At 48.4% G+C, this 19,565-nt stretch overlaps 1 protein-coding gene across 1 annotated transcript; it reads right to left on the reverse strand.

The window, feature by feature from the left end:
- Positions 1–690: 690 nt before the first annotated feature.
- LOC128707873 (uncharacterized) lies at positions 691–15,034 on the reverse strand. The gene is made up of 7 exons (XM_053802834.1): positions 14,879–15,034; positions 10,956–11,060; positions 7,546–8,019; positions 5,441–5,652; positions 5,296–5,365; positions 1,903–2,073; positions 691–1,056 (listed from the first exon to the last, which is right to left on the reverse strand). The coding sequence occupies exons 1-7, from the start codon at positions 15,032–15,034 to the stop codon at positions 691–693; spliced, it is 1,554 nt and encodes a 517-aa protein (XP_053658809.1).
- Positions 15,035–19,565: the final 4,531 nt, after the last annotated feature.

Here is a 19,565-nt window from a genome sequence, read left to right on the forward strand (position 1 = left end):
GAGAAGAGAGATAGCAGCGAAAAGATGAAAAGGTGAAATTTGACGAATATTTACAAAAGACACTGGGTGCGCACAAACAAACAAGCATTTGACGCACTTCGTGTGAGCTTGATGGTATGAATTGAAAATACTAGGAAGTTATCCAGTGTTTGTTTTGTTTCTTGTTTTGCTCCTTGCCGGAAGATTAATCCTATCAACACACTACCTAGCACATCTTTCCCCCCATTATTTCACGTCTGGTGTGTCCACAAATAAACGTTACAAAATATGCTTCTTTTGCGGAGTTAAGTATACCATCAAGCATTACTAACACCGGACCCATGTGTTCCACCTGATCTTCGATCGTTCGTAACGTATCCGTTGGGCGTTGGTAGCACTGTGTCGTCCACGTGCGATTGTTGACTGAAACTGAACATCTCTGTCAGTATAAACGTATTCCAAGAAGAGAGAAATATAGTTGTGTAATATCACCTTCAAAACATCGGTTTCACAACAAAAAGTAGTTATAAGATATCAATTTCAAGAATAGTACATCTTCCAAGAAGACGCCAGAGTAATCACAACTCTAATCAACTACGGAAGATAATTGGCATTAGACGAAACCCGTTGTCTAAAGAGCTTCAACAATCAGTGCGCTGTATGTTTCGTTCATGTTTCCCTTTTTTAACCAAACCAAACCGACCGATGATGCTAAAATCCAAATATTGAAGTTAACGAAAATGGCGTCGGTTCGTCCTGCGGTGCTTCCGGTTGTTTGAGCTTGTCCGGTTTTTCTTCCGGCTTTGTCGCCTTCGGCACGGGTGACGGTTCCCCGAAACCAGACACCAGACTGTCCAAACCGGACGCAAATCCTTCGTCCAGCGGAGCCGCCAGCGTTTTCAGCACGGTCAGCTCCTTCTGCAGTTCGCCAACGGCCTGCTGGGTACCGTTCGTGATGTCACTCCGCAGGTCGCTCAGCGCGTTTGCAAAGCGTGCCGTGACGTTGGACAGTTCGCCCGCAACATCAACAGTAGGCAGCGTGGGTACGGCGGGGCTGCTCGCCTCGAAAAGCATTGGCTGCAGATATACATATACACAACTCAGAGTGATTTGCTGAACAGAGGCGAACTGTTGGGTGCCATCTTACAGGAAGTGGACATCCTTTCAACACTAACAATATAAAGATGTTGCGAAAATTTCGCACCAAGCGGAATCGATCGAAACCGTCCAGTAGGGTTTTGGTAGAGGTGTTGGTGGTGACGGTGCAGGGTACGAACATGACGGTGGCTTACTACGAACAACGATGGAATACGCGACGAACAATGGGTTCATTGGTGGATGCGGTGCATTTGAGGAGCATATACGATCAGGTTAGCTATGTCCGGGACGATGGTTATGCTCGTGCTGTCCTCTGAACCTAGGACAACGACGCTGAGAACACGTGGAGGAGCAGTATCGACCGTACCATGATGAGGGGGGTTTTGAGGGTAAGATGGTAGGTCCTGTGGTCGGAGGGATGTCAGATGAAAGTACTACATGTGGAAGGGTAGATGCATTGCCGGCGATGATGATGATCAGGTCACGTAGAAGGAGCTAGGATGCAGAGAGGGAAGTGTTTTGGTGATCGGGGAGTCGGGGAAGCAAGTGGATCGTGCGTACAGTGGAAGGCGTAGCACGATGATGCTACGCGATCCATCACACGGGACCCCACTAGCACACCACCCACACACCTTAGATGAGTGACGTAATTAGACGTGCTTTGAAGTTGACCACTCGTTCACTGGTTTGTGCGATTCGCTGCGAATGAGAAAGAAAAGACAGGGATTGGGGAACACGATTTTGCAGATGGATGGGTTCGGTGCGGTTGGGAAGTTGGTTCGGGGTGGTAACGCTGCAAGGAACCGGCGGATCGGCCCATCTTACCAGAATCAGATCCTGGATCAGGTTGGAGAGACCGCGGTTGGCCAGCACGAACAGTCGCGTCACCGGTCCGGGAATGCCCTCGGTGTAGCCGTCACCCTTGCCGAGATCGTGATCATCCGGAGAGTGGGCCTTCTCGTCGCTTTGCTCTGTGCCCGAGCTGCCCGATACAAGCTACAACGTGAACGGAATCGGAAGGATAAGTGAGAAAGAGAGAGAATGTAACATTTGGTTTAGCTAACCGGCTGCTAAATATAGCGACGATGTGGTGCGCTTAGTGAACGCAAATGAAGCGATGAGATGTAATAAAACAGACAGAGAGCAATAGAGACAGAGAGAAGAAAGAATGACAGAGAGAAAGAAAAATAAAAGGGAGACAACCACAGCGTGCCAATGCAAGTATAGGAAGAGTAGGTAGGAGGCGCACAAGAAGTAGATTAGTAAGAAACTAGTACATGGACGAATAGTGTCGCACGCAGGTAGCGAAACAGATAGCGACTGGAGGAGCAATGCATCGGTGTTAATGAGAGCAAAACATGACTACTAATTAAACGAAAGCTTCGGTAGAGATACCAGCGATTATATGTACAGGTGGTCGGGGCTAATAAGAACAGAGTAATGTTTGCTAATCAGAACGGCCGCTCGTAGTGGCCATCCTACGGTGTAGGTCAGGGGAAGTTATCACATTCCAATTAATACACGCACACGCAGCCACGTTTATACACATCCACACACGCACACATGGGCGCACGTGCGTATACTAAGAGTCCGAGAGGTCCAATGAGTCAAGGTGATCGATGGGATGGAAGATTTGCGTGCGTGAATCAGGGAGCTATCCACTATGTACTAGGTACGGTTACGCATTCGCTTCCGGTTCCCAGCTGGAACACGTGTACAGCCAGGTCGGTATGCATTTTTTGCTTTTGGGGTTTGGCTTGTGATGTCCTGAACGTTGAAGTTGGTTTCGCGATCGGCCGCAGTGACATCAAACAGGTTCAGGTAAGTTGAAGAATTCTCACATCTCACCACTGGACCTGAACGGGCGCTTCGGGCGTAATCATCTGTCATTTTGTCATCGTTTTGGAGTGGATATGGGATCGGGACAGGGTTGGGATAAGGACAGTGAATCGATGGAATAAAAGGATCTTTGAGATATGGATGTTATGAGGTTCGAAGGTATAAAAGGATGATACGAATAGGATGAAGGAGAAAATTCATTTTTCGGAGTTTGTACAAGTGATGGCCTAATGGTTTGGGGATGTAGTAGGAGAGGAATTAAAGAAGAGGGTATAGAAAGCGACAAAGCTAGGTTGAGTAGGCAGAGAGGGTATTGTGTGCTCGTACTATAAGGGTTATGAGCTCGTAAGATATCTGGAAAACGGAAACGGAGCAGCAAGTTTGCTGAGATTATTAGTACGAAATAGAAGAGAAGAGATCGTTCCTGAGCTGTGTGCACGAGACATGAATAAGGGTTCGTCTGGCGGTAGGATCAGCACCCAGTAATAACCCGGAAAATGATTGAAGGGCTTTTTTGAGTAAGGGAAATAGACGAGGATAACATTAATAGGGAGTGTGTGAAGTTTTGGGTGCGGTGAAACCATGACAACACTATGACAGAGGATCATTCCACAGAGTGCCGTGCGAGGAAGCATTTTGTGGAGAAGGTGAAAGGGGAGAGAGTAAGATAGATAGAAGAAGAGACAGAAAGCTTGCCATAGGGTCAAAGAATCGGATCAGAATTTGAATGCCGGCAAGTCGGCAAACAGCTCCACTTCCCCTCCAAGGCCTAGTAGAGCCAGAAAAAAAACATGCTCAGTGGCGCGCGTTCAGTGAGGTGCGGCGTGTCAGTTAGCGAGAAGAGGTGTTGCAAAGGATAAGAACATACTACTTGACAGGAGAATATTTGTGTGACGGGGCATTGTTGTTAGTATGCATTGGCCTACAACGGGGAAGGATAGCAGGGCGATGAAAGATGGCACCGGGAGATAGAGCTCTTGATGATCTATGTACAGTGAGTGATGAGATGATAGGAGAGAGCACATCGATGGTAATCTTCCGGTTGCCAGAACCGAACAGCCGGAAGGGAACACCACAAAAAAAAACACATGCAGTGTGAGCACAAATACCGAAAGGATAGGGACTTAAGAGAAGGGATTGGTTGATGGTGGGCTTTGCTTCTTTTTCGTCAAGGAACTTAACAGGAGGGATGTGAAACAGGAGGTGTTACAGGAGTATTGGAGCAGGTATATCCTTTGGGAAGGTGGTGGGAACGTTTCATTCTTGGAACGGAGTTGGTTGTTTGTTTTGTTCTTTGATGGTATTAATTGAAGGGTCTAATTACCGGAGAGTGGCTATGAGAGGTGGCAGAAGAGGAAGTGGAATGTCCATCGTCATTACTGTCGTCGGTCTCTAGCGCGGTCGTCAGCGATTCGGTGCCGGCCACGACCCGATACACTGTTCCGGCGGCACGTGCGGCACGGTCCGCTGCCCGCTGGTGTTGGAATATGCGAGTGGATGCGTTCAGTTCAGTTTCAGGGTTGCTGGTGCTATAACTGTTTGGTTTGTTTTTTTTTTTGGTTTGGTTTTCATTCTTTGCTGGTTTTTCTTTTTGTTTTCAATATGCGACCGATGAACAAGCGGGACGTCGCACCACAGTACCTTTATTTCAAACAAACTCGCCCATCGTCACCATCATCATCGATCTATCGTACTCATTGCGATCGCTCATGGATCTTGCTTGCTCATGTGTGTAGGTGTGTATATGGGCGTATTCGTGTGAGTGTGTGTATTTAGGTGAAAGAAATTTAGCAGTCGGATAGTAGTCAACACCCCGTTCGTTCCAGTTCATACTAAAAGCAGTAGTACAAAATCGCGTCGCCTTCCTACGGATAGATGGTGATGCTACGATGGCAGTAGTGGCAGAGAGGTAGTTATAGGTAGTAGTGGTAAGAGAGGAAGAGAAGAGGGGCGGTGGTGGTGCGGTGCACTATGCTAGTAGTGCTTCGATGTACGTGCGTGCAGTGGTTGCTCGGTCTCAGACTCAGTCAAGAGACCTGAGTCTTAGTACCTTACGGTTGGGGTCACAATAACCTTTGCTGTGTGTAGAACTTTGAGGTTGAGGTTAGGGGGATGAGATACCGAGATATTGAGACACGGTGAGTTAGCTTGGTAGTTTATCAAATCTCTTAACAACTTCACCTTAACGAGCGTGCGACTCTTGTTGAAGTCTTTCTCACCATGTCTACCATCTATATAATTCTCAATATCTTGGCGGTTGTACTACCAACATCCTGAATGAGGTTTCGGTATGAGAATGTGTCGTGTACCGCAGCGTTACGGTTACGGGAGGCACTCAGATACGAAGTCATGTATTGCATATTACCACAAGGTACTTACACGAATGATATCGAACAGGAAGTTACCGGAACCGCCGCCGCCGCCGCTGCTACCTCCGAAGGACAGGAATCTGAGAAGGAGCGAGAGGGAGAGAAATAATGGTTAGTATCAGCAGCATGTTAGCCACATACCCCGCATATCCTACCTCTTGTTGCGATCTTCATCGTTACCCTCGGAGTCAAGCGTCAGCTCATCCAGGCTGGAGCTGTTGGCGGACGACTCGGCCGCGTTCTGGTCGTTGGACGAGGCGGCCTTCTCTTCACTGGTGGCGCGGGCTACTCGGATCGCATTCAGCGTATCGCTCAGACCGGCCAGATCGAGCGTCTCGAGCGTGTTGGCATTATCGTCGGTCGTGATCTGCATTACATCGCAACACCCCCACAAAAACACACACACACAAATCCCACGCGAACGTTCGAACGTGGTGGAAGTGTGTGTTGGTTTGTAGTTTTTTTGTTTGTTTGTTTGTTTAGGATGAGGAGAAGAAAGGATTTTGCGCCGTACAGTTTTGCCCGATGATGGTGAGAATGATGAGGGGTACGGTTGGATGTTTTTTAGTTCGATGGGTTTCGTAATGTTCATTGAGTATTTTATGTTGGGAGGGTGGGTTTTTTTGGTTTCGGTTTTAGCGTGTAGCGTAAAGTTGATGTTGGGGCACACGAATCGATCCCGCGCGGTTTTTTTTTTTTCGATGAGCGCAAATAACGCAACAGTACACACGCACACAGCGCCACGACACGATGGAAGAGATGGAGAGATGGAATGGCGTTAATGGTGGGGCATTTGATAGTTTATATGTTTGTATGCGAAAACAAAAACGAATGCAGCTTCGGTACGGTTTACTAGTTCGCTTCGCTACTTTTATATATTTTTGTAAGGTTGTTGTGTATCATTTCTCTACCTTCTTGTGCGAGCTGGTAGGCAGCTCGCATTGCTAGCATTCCTAGATATATAAATATATATACTCGCTACTGAAGAATGCCGGCAATGGCCAATTGCTAACAACTACGATGTTTGGAAGGGTGATCATGAGTTCGTAAAACAGATTAGTCAAACAGAATCTGAGATTAGAACGGTCTCGAAAGGAATGCGGTGAAGAGGTACAGAGAGAAAGAGAGGGTGTGTTCAGAGAGAAAGGATGGGTTGATCAGGAATATAGAGCATTGCAAGTAGTACGGTGAGGTGCGGTAATGGTGTTTGCGAGAAGGAAGAAAACAAACTCAGCGCAAATAGTGCGAATAGTAGAAAATGCTTGACAGCTACAAGAACACGTGGAAAGGGGAGTGCAATAGGAGTGTACATGTTACAGTAGTACGGCACAGTGCGGTCCGCTTGGGTCCGACGGAACGCCATACTAGTGACTAGTCGAAATAGTAACCAACACCACCACGTAGTACGTTTCACACTCATGCTGTCATAACCGTCGGGGGTTTGGGATGATGAATGTTGGTGACAGGTGCGCTGATAGAAGCGGTACGCGAAAACAAACAAAAAAAAAAAACACTACCCAAGAGTCAAAGGTCCCATCTACGGAGATGTACTACAGATGATGTAGATGGAAGAGCCGATGAAAGAGAAAGTAGAGGAAGAGCAATGGAAAGAGCGAATGCGAAAGGGCTGGTTGGCAGGATGGGTGAAAAGGATGGCGCCAAACAGTAGCCAACACGAAGGAGAAGAACGATCGTAGGTATGTGGTGATAAGGCATGAACAGAGCAAAACACGTCGTGGAGATGAAACTTAGCCTACAAATGGATCCATTATCTTATCGATCAAGCTGTGTTTAGGTTGAGATAGAGAGAAAGATACAAAAGAGAGTGAGAAAAAAAGGATAGATAGAAGAAAGGAGCGGCTGTAGCGCACACTCTACATGCTGACGGTACACGGTAGAGGTGTTGAAGAGCATTCACTACCAGTTGGAGTTATACTAGCGTTATTACAATAGGCCACTAAGTCCATTTCGCCTAGTACTGCTGTTCTCCCTATACTGTTCGAACTGCAATCGAGCACGATTGGCAACTGTCTGAGCGCTCACGGTTGCGCTCGCGTTGATACTGAGAGATTCAGTGGCTTAATAGTACGCTGTTAGGGATCGAACAGAATGGAGATAGAGCGATAGAGACAGAAGGAAGAGCCGTCGAGCATTAAGTGCCCGCTAGAAGATTCTACGTATATGTTTACTGTTTCGCATAGGTTGTCCATTGTGTTTTCCGACAATTGGAAGCTCTTCCCTCGTGTTCCCGCACTCATACCAGGTTGGTTTCGGTGGCGCTGGTCGTTGGGTTTGCGGACGTCGTGGTAACCGCGTCTGGCGCACCGGTGCTCGTCTCACCGAACTGCCCAGCGGCTAGCAGATCGATCCGCTCGTTGGCCGGTTCCGTCGCCGTCGCCGTGACGGTGGCCCGCTTGCGCACCTCGTTCTTGTCGTCGTCCGCGCCGAGACGTAGGGACGGTGCGCCGGTCGTACCCTTGTCATCGTCATCGTCGTCCGACGGTGGGAAGGTCGGTAGGGAGATGCTCACCTTCGGTTTGCCGTCCTTGCCGCTGTCCGCGCTGTCATCGTCGTCGTCGAAGTCGAAATCGTCATCATCGTCGGAGCTGGAGCCGCGATTGTTGTCGGTACCGCCGGCCCCGCCACCGCTCAGCCCGAGCCCGCTGCGGAGCAGTATCGGACCGATCGTGCGGAACAGGTAGGACGTGATCATCTGTATCTTTTGGTCCAGAATCTAAACACCCGGCACCCGGCGACAGCGTGTAGGAAGGCAGTGGTTTGTGACTTAATTACTTTGTTCGCTTGCTAAAGGGCCGTTCGTTCCGCCCCTCTCTTTCAAACCGGATCGTTTTAGATGTTTTTTTTTTTTGATTATCTCCTCAATCCCGAAGTCTTTTACAGGCGACTTATTTGTTGTGAAAAATTGACAAACATTGTATATGGAACTACATGGAACCGGAATGAAATGTCTCTTGTGTGTGTTTGGAGTAAAGCCTGAGCCTTGCTGTTTTGGTTTTCAAAAGTGAATGTAGAAGATTAAGCAGTACAGCAGTAGTAAACCCCTGGAAGAGTCGGGGATACAGGGTTTCAGCCTTGCGCGTACGCACAAGTCGAAAGTACAACCATAGAAAGACATGAGACCGTAGCCGGTGGGACCGGTTGACAGGCAACCCGACAGGAAGAGTTCTTGCAAGAAAAACTAGAATGACTGTCTGGGTTGATGCGCTGGTATTGAACGGATGATGGGCGTATGAGTAGATGATTAGAATACCTTGGTGAGTGATGGGAATGCAGCGAGATGATGCTCATACTACTACCTTTCGGGTGGTGGTTTCGGTTCGATGATGTATGGGGATGTACACTACCCTGTATGCTAGGGCGCCCACCGGAAGATGACACATGATGTTCATGATTTGAGGCCCGTTCTGTGCGCGTCGTTATCGATGAAGCGGTTGAAGAATGAGAAGTGAACGTAATGAGCGTGGCATTGCCGGTACATGAATGAAGCGTGGCGTGAGTGATTGGTTGTTGAGCTCGCTGGGCCGTCTGGATGTTGGAAGATGCTAACGTTCCGCAAACTGCAGCCGACTTATCTATCGCTCCCAACTGTGTCAAGTCACACGCCCGTGTGTGTCCGTGGCCTGTACCGGCACACAAGTCGGAGAAGGTCCCACTCGAGGACTCGAGAATTGGGCCACTCGCAATATGCCGCCGGGGTCTGCCCACCCAGCCCAACAGCGCTAATCGTGGCTGGCGTGTGTGCTGGAGGAATGGTTGACAGCTGCAGCGACTGGAGGCGACTAGGTGACCGAGCCGGTTCCATCCGCAGGCAAAAAAACCCACCAAAGTGTGACGCCCGTGCGCCTCTCTCAGATGGGGGGGAGCCGACTGGTGGACTTTAAAAATGAAAGTAGTTTTACTACTGCAACGCCGCTCCGTTTGACGCCACACGATACCACTCGCCTCCTCTGCTCCGCATCTGGCATCGCAGGCGTGCGTGTGCCCGACTGGCTTGGAGCGACAGCCCCGTCGCTCGTTTCCGATACGGTGGACTTCTCCAGTGAAGTTGCTGTCCTTCGAAAGAAGACTACTACGAACTGTTGGTGGAGGTGGTGGTGATGAAGGAGTGCACCAACCAGCGGAGGAAGGTTTGATGTTTGGTGTATCACCCCACAAGCACAAGCAACTCCTGTGCGTCAAAAAGGCAACATAGAAAAGAAAAACGACTCGAAGGCAAGAAAAAAAAACACACACACACACACAAACCGGTGTATGCATGGGGGAGGGAAAACCCACCCTTCACGATAATAAGATTGATCTCGAACTCTGTTGTGAATTGCCTGCAAACAAATATACAATCCCACACGCACACACAAGAGCGCGCTACATTCGTCTGTACAATCCTTGTACAACCCTTCTTCTAGGTGTTGCTTGAGCTTGTTGTACGAATTTAACACCACCCGGCATGGAAGCCAACCTTCTTCTAGCGATGAAGTTGATGGGATGCTACCGGCTCCCATCAGTATCCAGCTCAACGTCTTAAATGTCGGAGACGATGTGGAGCAGACCCCGGTGGCGGAAGCGGCAACTGACCATAAACCGCCATCAGGAAACGGCGAAACAGTAACTCCCGGCGCGTACGGTTCTCGGGTGTTGCGAATACGATCCTTCTCTTCCGCAAACCACAAGTCGACCGGGCAGACAAATGCGTTGAATGTCTTGTTTTTCGATTGTGAGTTATTTATAAAGATCTTGCCAAGCGTTTGAACCGCTTTGCAGGCCTCTTGGTACAGTGCTGAAAGCCTTACGAATTCCGAACAAACATCCCTTCAATAAAACGATGTGGGAACTGTGGACATCCAGGATATTCCACTTCCAGGAGACGAGGGTGCACAGTTAACGGGAGAAGAGGAGGCGGAAGTGCGGCTTTCCATCACACGACAGGAACCAGCTACACCGGGCACGAATGTTCGCGAGCTTGAAGTTGGGCTTAAGCTCTCGGTATGCAAATGCGGACGACATTGGTGGAGGAAGTGCACGGGCCCGACAACATGAGTGTGTTTGGGTGGGTGGTTTTATTTTAAGTACTTTTTTTTCTTCTATTTGTTTGGGTGACGTGAGGGTGACGGATGCTGATCATGAAGATATGAGCGGCTTAATAATGGGTGAAATTAGCTTTGCATAAACAATTGTCAAGTACTTCCCATCCGAGGTGGGGTAACCGTGGTGATGTGAAGAGGAGGGCGGGGTGGGGGGGACAACAGAAGCAAGAGTACTTGTACTGGTACAATTGGTTTGCATTCGGGATACTCAGTGGACAGTGGTGAAGAGTGAACATTGGATGGTGAGTGTGTTTGGGGATTGGGAAACTCTCGGGATTTATCGGGATGTATGTCTTTCTCGGGAAGCCGGGAGAAAGAAGAGTCGTATATGTCAGAAGTTTGGGGGTTCAAGAAGTGTATCTTGAATTTGGCTACGGCTATTCAAATGCTTTACGAATTGCTTGCCGACTAGACGGCGGCGGCGGTGTTTGTCTAGCTCATTGAAATCTTTCACCTCGCTGAGTGAAGAGTGAACAAATTCTTTACCGAGATGATACCTAATGGCAATGTCTTTGTGTGTCGGTGTGTGAATTCGCGTGTAAACGACCTAGTGTGATTGCTGTCATACCTGAGAGATCGTTGGGAAGAGCTCCCGCAGGATGCCGATCGTGCGCTTGTTGCGTTCGTTGATTTTCTGATCCTCCGAGTTGACTAGGGTGATAACGTCCAGCTCCTGAAATTGGGATGAAATGCAGGAATAAACATCAATCGCACGCACACGGGGGGAGTACCTATGTAAAGAGTTCTTGCTTTTAGCTGCGTAATGATGGGCACGCTTCGATTGCTACTCTTGCCGTACGCCGCATTACATCATTCCCTTGGAATACGCATTGATATGCGGGATATTCCCATTTGTCACACACCATGCTTCATAAGCTCCTTCCCGAGGGGTGGGGGGAGTTTGTTTTTTGACAGTCTTCACTCGACCGCCGACGACGACGGATTTTTAATGTGCCTCATGTGACATAACGCACCACCGGCCATCGCCGGCCAATTTGTTACGATCACCCCCAAAAAGACGTCAGCGGCGAAAAGACAAATGGCGGTGGACGAATGCGCCGAAGGCTTTGGAATGCAACTGTTTGGAATAGTAATTAATTTGCCCTCGGTGCTGTCATAAACAACGCCGCTGGTAGCTTTTTTTTGTGTCTGGGTGCGCGGCGTTTACCGACGGCTGTAACCGCGTGCCGATTCTTGACATCATCATTCAAACAAAAAAAGAAAATCGACGAGCAGCTGGACCGCACGGTTTGCTAACCACACGAAAGAAAGCGAAAGCCGGTGATGGGGTGCGAACGGTACTCGCAGGATTTTCTACACCAACGCCGGGGCTGTGGAGTGGATTATGCATGCAAACGCTTGGGCCCCGCTAATGGGTTCGCCCATAAACACCGGAAAGAAAATAGGTCGCCCTGTGCGCACTGCGATCGCTCCACCGGTGGCTATTGCTGTTGGAAAAGTGGACGAATACCGCACAGTTCGGCGTCGCCGTTGAAGCCTCAAATCATCTGCAGCTCGAACGTGCATGGGTCAGGATGCAACACATCCAAGACACACACACAAAAAAAAAACCCCCCAAAAACTGTTGTGGTTTGGGTTTTCACTTTCGTTTGAGGCGGTTCCTTTCCGCCTGCTGAACCAGACCGCTCACACCGCCAGCCAAAGCCTGACACCGTGTTACGCCGCAGTTGGCCCACTTTCTTTTATCGCTTTGCGTTGCTCTTTCTCGCCCGCTCGTTTGTGTGCGTTATGAAATTGGTTACGAAGACGTGGGCAACAGCGGCGAATGGTGCCGTACGTTCCTTAGCCATTCGCCCGCCATCCATTTGCTAATATGTATCTTATCATGGAGGGTTTGTGTGTGTGTGTGTGTTTTGTTTGTTTGCTTGCTGTGGAAGGATAATACCCAAAATACATCATAGTTACGTGCTAGTGCTTATGCACAACTGTAGCATCAACGAAACCAAAGAAATAAAAAAAAACGCTCAAATTGACCTTTTCCAAATGCAGCAATAGGCGAAAGAGAGAAAGGAAGAGCATGGATGTATTATCGAGGTTACAAGTGTGTTAGAGTGTGCTGCACGTTGTATTACCGAGGAAATAATAGGAGATCGTCATGTCCGATCAGAAATAAGAGCCAAACCCCATTTCGCTGTTGTTTAATGCATGGCGAGGTTGTTGAGGTTAGGTTGTGTCCGTAACGCTTTACGAGCGACCGTTTGGTAGTTTTAGAAACGGTACAGACTGATAAGATTAATGGATGACAGCGGCTAGAGTGAATGGTTTTAGGAGCGATTGGGTCACTACTTTTTGACAGCCACTCCATCTCTCTCTCTCTTTCTCCCATTCATTTAGTATGGCAATCGCAGCAACTTGAAGTGAACTTTACCGATTTGAATAATGGAAAGCGTTTTAACGTTAGTAGCACAGGCAGGGGAGATGTCTACATAAACACATCCAACTCCAATGCAGTGCTGCTGCCCGTCACGCCAATCCAAGGTTAGCGCCAGTGTGCCATGCAAATGTCACAATTTGGATCAATCGTTCGTAACCATAACGACCTTCGGCTACCCGTTTACCTTTGTCGATTTCCAATCGAACTGGAAGATTGGCACCTAATAAAGTGGTAGTGCCGCATCTTAGTATATCTGATGCTCCTGTTGCTGCAGGGGCGGAGCACTGCGGCACCTAATGTGCGGCGATCAATAGTAGCAGCATCACATTTTCACGATGCCCACGAATTGCTGTATACATGCGTAGATGAGATCATAAGATCAGATGGTTTCGCGCGGTACTGGGCACGCGCCCGCACTACAACTCGCGACCTTCGACGCTTGGCGATGCGTGCACCGTGTCTGCCCTCGGCTCCGGTCAGTTCTCAGCATTGTTAGACTGCGGACGCACGTGCACACACCGCGAGCATCTTCAATGTGCGTTTGTGTACGCTTCTTCCACCCTCCTCCATCTCTCCACCGCCCGTTTTCCTTACGCAAAGGTGGTGAAGCGGGGGTTGGGAGGGAGTGATTGCGATTCGAAAGAGTTACACCTCCACCTCGCGCGGGACCAAAATGTGAAGGACTTGCTTCACCCCCTTTGCATGGGGTGGCTTTTTGTTGTTGTTGATGTTGTTGATGCTTCCCCAACGCACACTCCATTTTGTTTGTCTGCTTGTAGCTGCCGCGGAATGAAAAATGAATTTGCTCACCAGTGATTTATTGGCTTGGAAGTGGTGAAAGATTTTCGGTACATTGAAGTCATGTACTTCCACAACTTCAACTTCAAGATTTTCGTGTAATACAACTGAGGGTTTTTGAAGACGCCAAACGTGTTTCAATAGAGTACACTTCGAAAATTTAGTGTAGATTAGGTGGTGAAATATTTTCAGGATTTTGAAGTCACGAAATGTACTTCAAAAACTTCAACTTCATATATTTTGTTTAAATTACAAGTGGTGAAAGGGTTTCGAGATATTCAAATCTCGTACTTCAACAACTTCAACATCAAGAATTATTTTAATTTCGAATAGCTAAGAGGTCGGCAATAATTTTTGAGTTTGTGAAGTTTTAAAACTTACTTCAACCACTTCATCTTAAAGAATTTCGGGTAGATTAGAAGTGGTGAAAGATTTCAATCACTCCAACTTCAATAATGAAAAGTACCCGTTGAATGTACTTCGACAACTTCAACTTCAAGAAATTTATGTGGATTAGCAGAGGAAACCAATCTGTGGGTTTCTGAAGTCTTCAAGAACTTCAACTTTAATAATATCCTGTCTAGAGTTATTTTAAGAAATGAGACCGACTACACACAAGCGAATCATGTTGGTTCTTTTTCCATGAAGCAAGAACAAACGAAAAAAAAACTCCATAAACCTTGACAACCTTTAAGTTTCTATTCCGCGTGATAATTATTAATTCGCCATCGTGTTTTTCTTCACATCCTGCACATATGAAGACGACGGATCAATAATGGTGTTCCGATTAATTAAACATCCGCAATAAATCAAAGCTCAGGCAAAGCTCATTTCCTCGTTTCGTGAACCGTCACGGGTGGGGTCTGTGATAGTGATTGGCTTTCCGAAGTTCCAGTGCCCAAAAAACGTGATCTAATACGGTCGCCATGGAAAACCTGCCTGATTTGCATGCTGTGATAATTGGATGCATTTGTTCGATAATTTCAAAATTGGACACGCAACCTTCAGCTTCAATTTCAACGACGTCCTTCCATGGGTGTATAATTTGTTTTCTACATGGTGCTGCGCACACAAACACACACACTTGAGCTGCTTAGACAAAACACCGCTCACACGCAACCAACCTGTTGAAAGTTGGTTTTCGGCATTCGGAGTTTTGAATCGATTTGTAAATCCTTTTTCGTGCGTTTCTCCCTCCAAGTGGTATTTGGTTTTTGGTTGTCTTCCGCCCGCAAAAGGCGGCTTCTTTGTGTGATTTGCTTAGCGGGCGAGTGACGTCGAGAGGACGATTCGCTTACCTTATCGCCGTCGAGAGGGATCTTCATCAGCTCGATGTCTGTCTTTGGTTGCGCCGCCGGTTCCGGTGCTGGGTCCGGGTTGGCCGATGGCACCGGTACACCTAACGTCAGCGCCAGGGCACTGCATATCACAGCCGTCACTAGTAAGAACTTCATTATGCTGTCTGTTGTTTGCTGCTGCTGCTGCTACTGCTACTACTGTGAAAGGGAGATTTGTGGGAAGAGAAGCGAACACACGTAGACAAACACGTATTAATGATTGGCTCAAACATTGACGTCAATCGAGGTCGTCGGTGGACATTTGATCAGAATGTTTTCGGAATATAAATTAAAAAAAAGCACACAACCAGTAAAATAAAAGCCACTGGCTGGGCCGTGAACCTTTTTGCTCTGCTGAAATGTCTTTGCCAGCCGTCGACCGGCACAAGGACGCCCTGTTTCTGTACTGCTGCACCGCGCGCGTTAAAGGGACACTGGTCCGGATGTGGCGATTTTTCCTTTTTTCCTTTCTAAAACCCCCAAACTCCCTTTTTTCCCCCCCACACGTGTAGCTCCCCTTGGTCGCGCGTGTTTATTGGGCGGCGGTAGGGCAAAACAATAAAAATAAAAAAAAATAAAGCAAGCAGAACCGATTTCCTCCCGCTCGCGTTTGGTAGGTGATTGGAAATTCGAGTTCGTGCCTTGTTGCCATTTCATTTGCTATGCATGCGTCGCGTCGTTTGGGGCGTGGGGTGACCATTATGCAGCTTACACATAAACACACACACACAGACGTGCGGTGGTACCTGTGAAAGCCCGACACTAATTGACCGAGTGAGGGTCGCACAACGAAGGATTACGTGTTGCTACCGCACGGTGAAGCGGTCCATTTTGACTGCAACCGTTTATTTTTCGTTTTTGAAAACATTTAATGTTGAAGATTGATTGTAATCATTGGAGATCACTTTTTATTATCTCTCTCCCTCTCTCTCCCTCGAGAGCCCAGAATTTTCGATCTACTTGCCTTTGTTTCCCTTTCCCATGAAATTCTCCTCAAAGTACATCTACTCCCTTTCCAGTTTTTGTACAAACGGTGAGAACCACGAAAACGGAAACCACGGAACGTTCACTTAAAAATCCGACTCCTCAATGCCATTGTACTGCGAACCAGTCTTGTGACCTGACCGTACCCGAACCGGACCGAACGGGAAAGATGCAAAGCGTGTTTGATTTTCCGGCTGGGTTCGGGGTCGTACGAAAAGAGAACGCAATCCCGATGCAGGAAGTGCGATCCGACCGGGCGATAAGGGTGCACGTTATGTGACAACGACCTCAACCACGGTACGGTGCAGCCGCTGAAGGACGAAAGCGATAATGCCATCTCATGACTGCCCAAACTCCGGCCGAGAACAAAGCATGGTCCCGACGTCCCGACCGAAAGCAGACCGCCCCGTACGTAGGCGTCCTCCAAATCAGGCCGCCGTTGTGGACCGATTTCGAAAGGAAGCATTTGCCTTACGGGTTACGTTCAAGGATGCCTAGAGTAATCCTTTCATATACACTGAAAGGTGAATAAGCGCAATAAAAATAAAAACAAAAACCAAACAAACCATTATGAAGCGCAAAGAGCAAAAAAAAAACCGAGGTTCGTCGCTTGTGTTTGGTAGGTCGCGCGTTGAAGTCTTTTGTTACATGCGAACGGAAATATGCTGTTATCGATGGTTTTTTCAAAGAATTGTGTAGCCAAAAAATGGATCAAAGTGTTTCAAACATTTTTAAGTGTTAAAAGGGTAATATTTAACACATAAAAACAAAAAAGAAATGAAAAAGACAATAGATTTTGATGGGGGGGTTTCCCACTGTTTGGAAATTGGTTACGTAATGCCATTATGCCGCCGTAGCGTACCTTCTTACCGACTACTCAGGAGACGGTGAAAGTCCTTCACCAGTATATCCCTTATAATCGCACACACACATAGATGGAGAGATACTCAAATACAAATGGTAATGAGTAATCGTGCAGCCATATGATCCCCTGAGCATTTGCCAACGCCCGGCCGTAACTACGTGTCTGTTTGCGCTGAGAGCGTTTCGTACCAAGTGCTTCAATGCTTTTATCCCTACCCCCCTCTCCCTTTCTTCCCCTACCCCATTCCATTGTAATGCACTTCCTTCCCTTCACCCGTGTTGGTGTGCGGTCGGGTCGAAAAGGTTGCCAAGTGAAAGCAACCGGGAGTACCCTTTTGGTGACGACGATCATTTTTCGCTGTTGTTTTGTTGTTTTGCTCAAGGCAACTAAGGTGCGACGTGTGTAGTCACCGGGAATGGGAAACCGGACCGGTAAGCGATATCGATCGATTGCACAAATTATGCACAATGACGCACGGGCTTGTATGGCTTCAATGCTTGTGTTTTTTATTTCATTGCTAAAAATATGATCAAGGTAGTGACGAATTTTAATTATCATATTTTCGGACACGCCAGCTGATTAGCGTATCGTGTGAATTACCGTGCGCACCCGCTGCGTAATGCACATGCAAAGGAGAAGGTGCTAACCAATGTGGAGGTCACCCCGAAAGGTGAATAATGTTCATCAACAGTCGTGCGGTTGAATGGGCACTTTAGCAAGAACGGTTTTTTTTTACCTCTTGCGAGTTAAACTCACTCACAACGAGTTCGATTTTCACCGATTGGAAGGGGTGATACCAACAGGGGAGGAAAAATCAAAGGTACGAAACAATGCACTGCAGCCACAGTTCCGAGCGCACGTGGAGCACAACCGTCCCGTGGTTGGAAAGGAAAGTTAAAACGCTGCCCACACTTTCGTTCGGGTGGGAGTGTTACCAGCGAAGTGCCGAATCTAATCCGATCACTCGCACGAATGCGCGCTGGTCCGTGTCGGTGTGCGCCGGGGTTCATGTTACTCAATCGAACGGCGCGCGCTGGGTGGACTGGGTTAACCGGACCACATCGTGACACAGACTGGGGCAGGGTTTTTAGCAGGCGAACCACCACCAGCTGTTAGTCCAACAGTCTGCGTATGTCCCCATTGTAACTCTTCCTTTTTGGATCTCTTCCTTGCCCATATCAAGGAATGTAGCGGGATAAGAGAAAATGAATGTCACACACCACCGAACGGGTGTGTGTTTAATTTTAACCACACTAACACTGGTAGCGACTGAGTCACCGACAGTGTTCCAGCGCTTTCCGGGAGTGAGCAAAAAAAAAGGAAGGGTGGGTCACAAACTACACGTCCAGACCCAGTGTCCGGTTGGGTAAGACCCCAGAGCAAGCTTCGGGGCGACCTTGATGAGTGTGCGACTGGTTGGACGCCCGGTTTCCGATGGCGTAATCAAGGACCGCATCACAAACACACACACACACAAACTGATACACACAAAACACATACACACGCGCTCACATTTGCAGGGTGGATCACACTTTTCCTCTCACTTGGCACTGCGGTGTGAAACGGTGTGCGTTCGGTACCCGCGCAGTGCAAGTACCATCGCGTTGCGTTACGTGAGCAGACGCGGACGCGTCAAGTACGCGCGAAACCACCTCAATACCACCAGATCGGGATGCCGTGCTGGATGTCACCGTGCAAACGCCAGCTCAAACAGCTCCGCACAACAAACCACCCTCCACGCGGGTTTCCCCCTCGCTCTCCAGCGCACGCCCCGCATGCGAGCGCTTCGCGACGGGCACTTTCCCTTTGCTGCGGTGTTGGACGCTGTTGGAAAATAGGCGGAAACGAACGCGCAAGGAAGCGTGGTGTTGTTGTTGCTGGTTTCCTCTTCTTGCACCACCTGTGGCTACCCTTCAACATTGATTTCCCGCTGCTTTCCCGAACGGCTTTTTTTGCTATCCCTGTCTCCTTCTCTTCCTCCTCCTTCCTCTCCCCCCCTCCCCATCCATCTGTTCCTTCCCCATCCTCTCAAGGGCCCTTCCATCCTGCCACGGCAGATGTGACAGATAATGGTGGCGCCTCCATAACGATTGCGGCGTGGTGTTTCTGCGTTGTGTGCTCACCTTTGCAACGCGCGTGCACCGCTCGATTGCTTCTGGGCCGAAGATGGCTGTCGCTTCAATGCGAAACTGCACTAACTACACTTCGCAACCAAACCGAACCAATATCCAAAAAAAATTGCCCAGCTGGATTAAGGAGAGGTGATGGTGACGGCTTGTATGTGTGTGTGTGTGTGTAGGGGGTGGGAGGATAGAGCTACCACTGACTGGGTACAGGCTGGTGCTGCTGTTGCGATCGTTGTCTTGAGCGCACTGTCGGCTGCACTGCGCTGCACCGACCGTTCTCGGTGTTCGATCCTCGCGCTTGAATTTGTGCTGGTGGTAGTGGTACTGGGACGTACCGTTTTTTGGGGTGGGAGGTGATAAAAAAAACAGTCGCACACAACACAACTCGCCCTCCTCTCCCTTTCGCGCGTCCCAACCCCCCGTCCGTTGGGTCGGAAAACGGAACGCAAAATGGGCAGAAATCCAAAAAAATAATAATAACAAAAACTCACTCACGGCGTGTTTAGGACACCAAAATTACTAAAATTATTGCAACCGAACTGGAACACACAAAAAAACAACAACAAAAACGAACAAACTGGTCTTGAACTTTCTGGCGCGCCACGCAAGAAGCCCCGTATCGGCACGGTTTTTGGTTGATAGTTGGGCAGGGTTTGCGAGAACCTGCTGCTGA

This window comes from Anopheles marshallii, chromosome X, assembly GCF_943734725.1.
Source record: "Anopheles marshallii chromosome X, idAnoMarsDA_429_01, whole genome shotgun sequence".
In the NCBI taxonomy this organism is placed as follows: domain Eukaryota; kingdom Metazoa; phylum Arthropoda; class Insecta; order Diptera; family Culicidae; genus Anopheles; species Anopheles marshallii.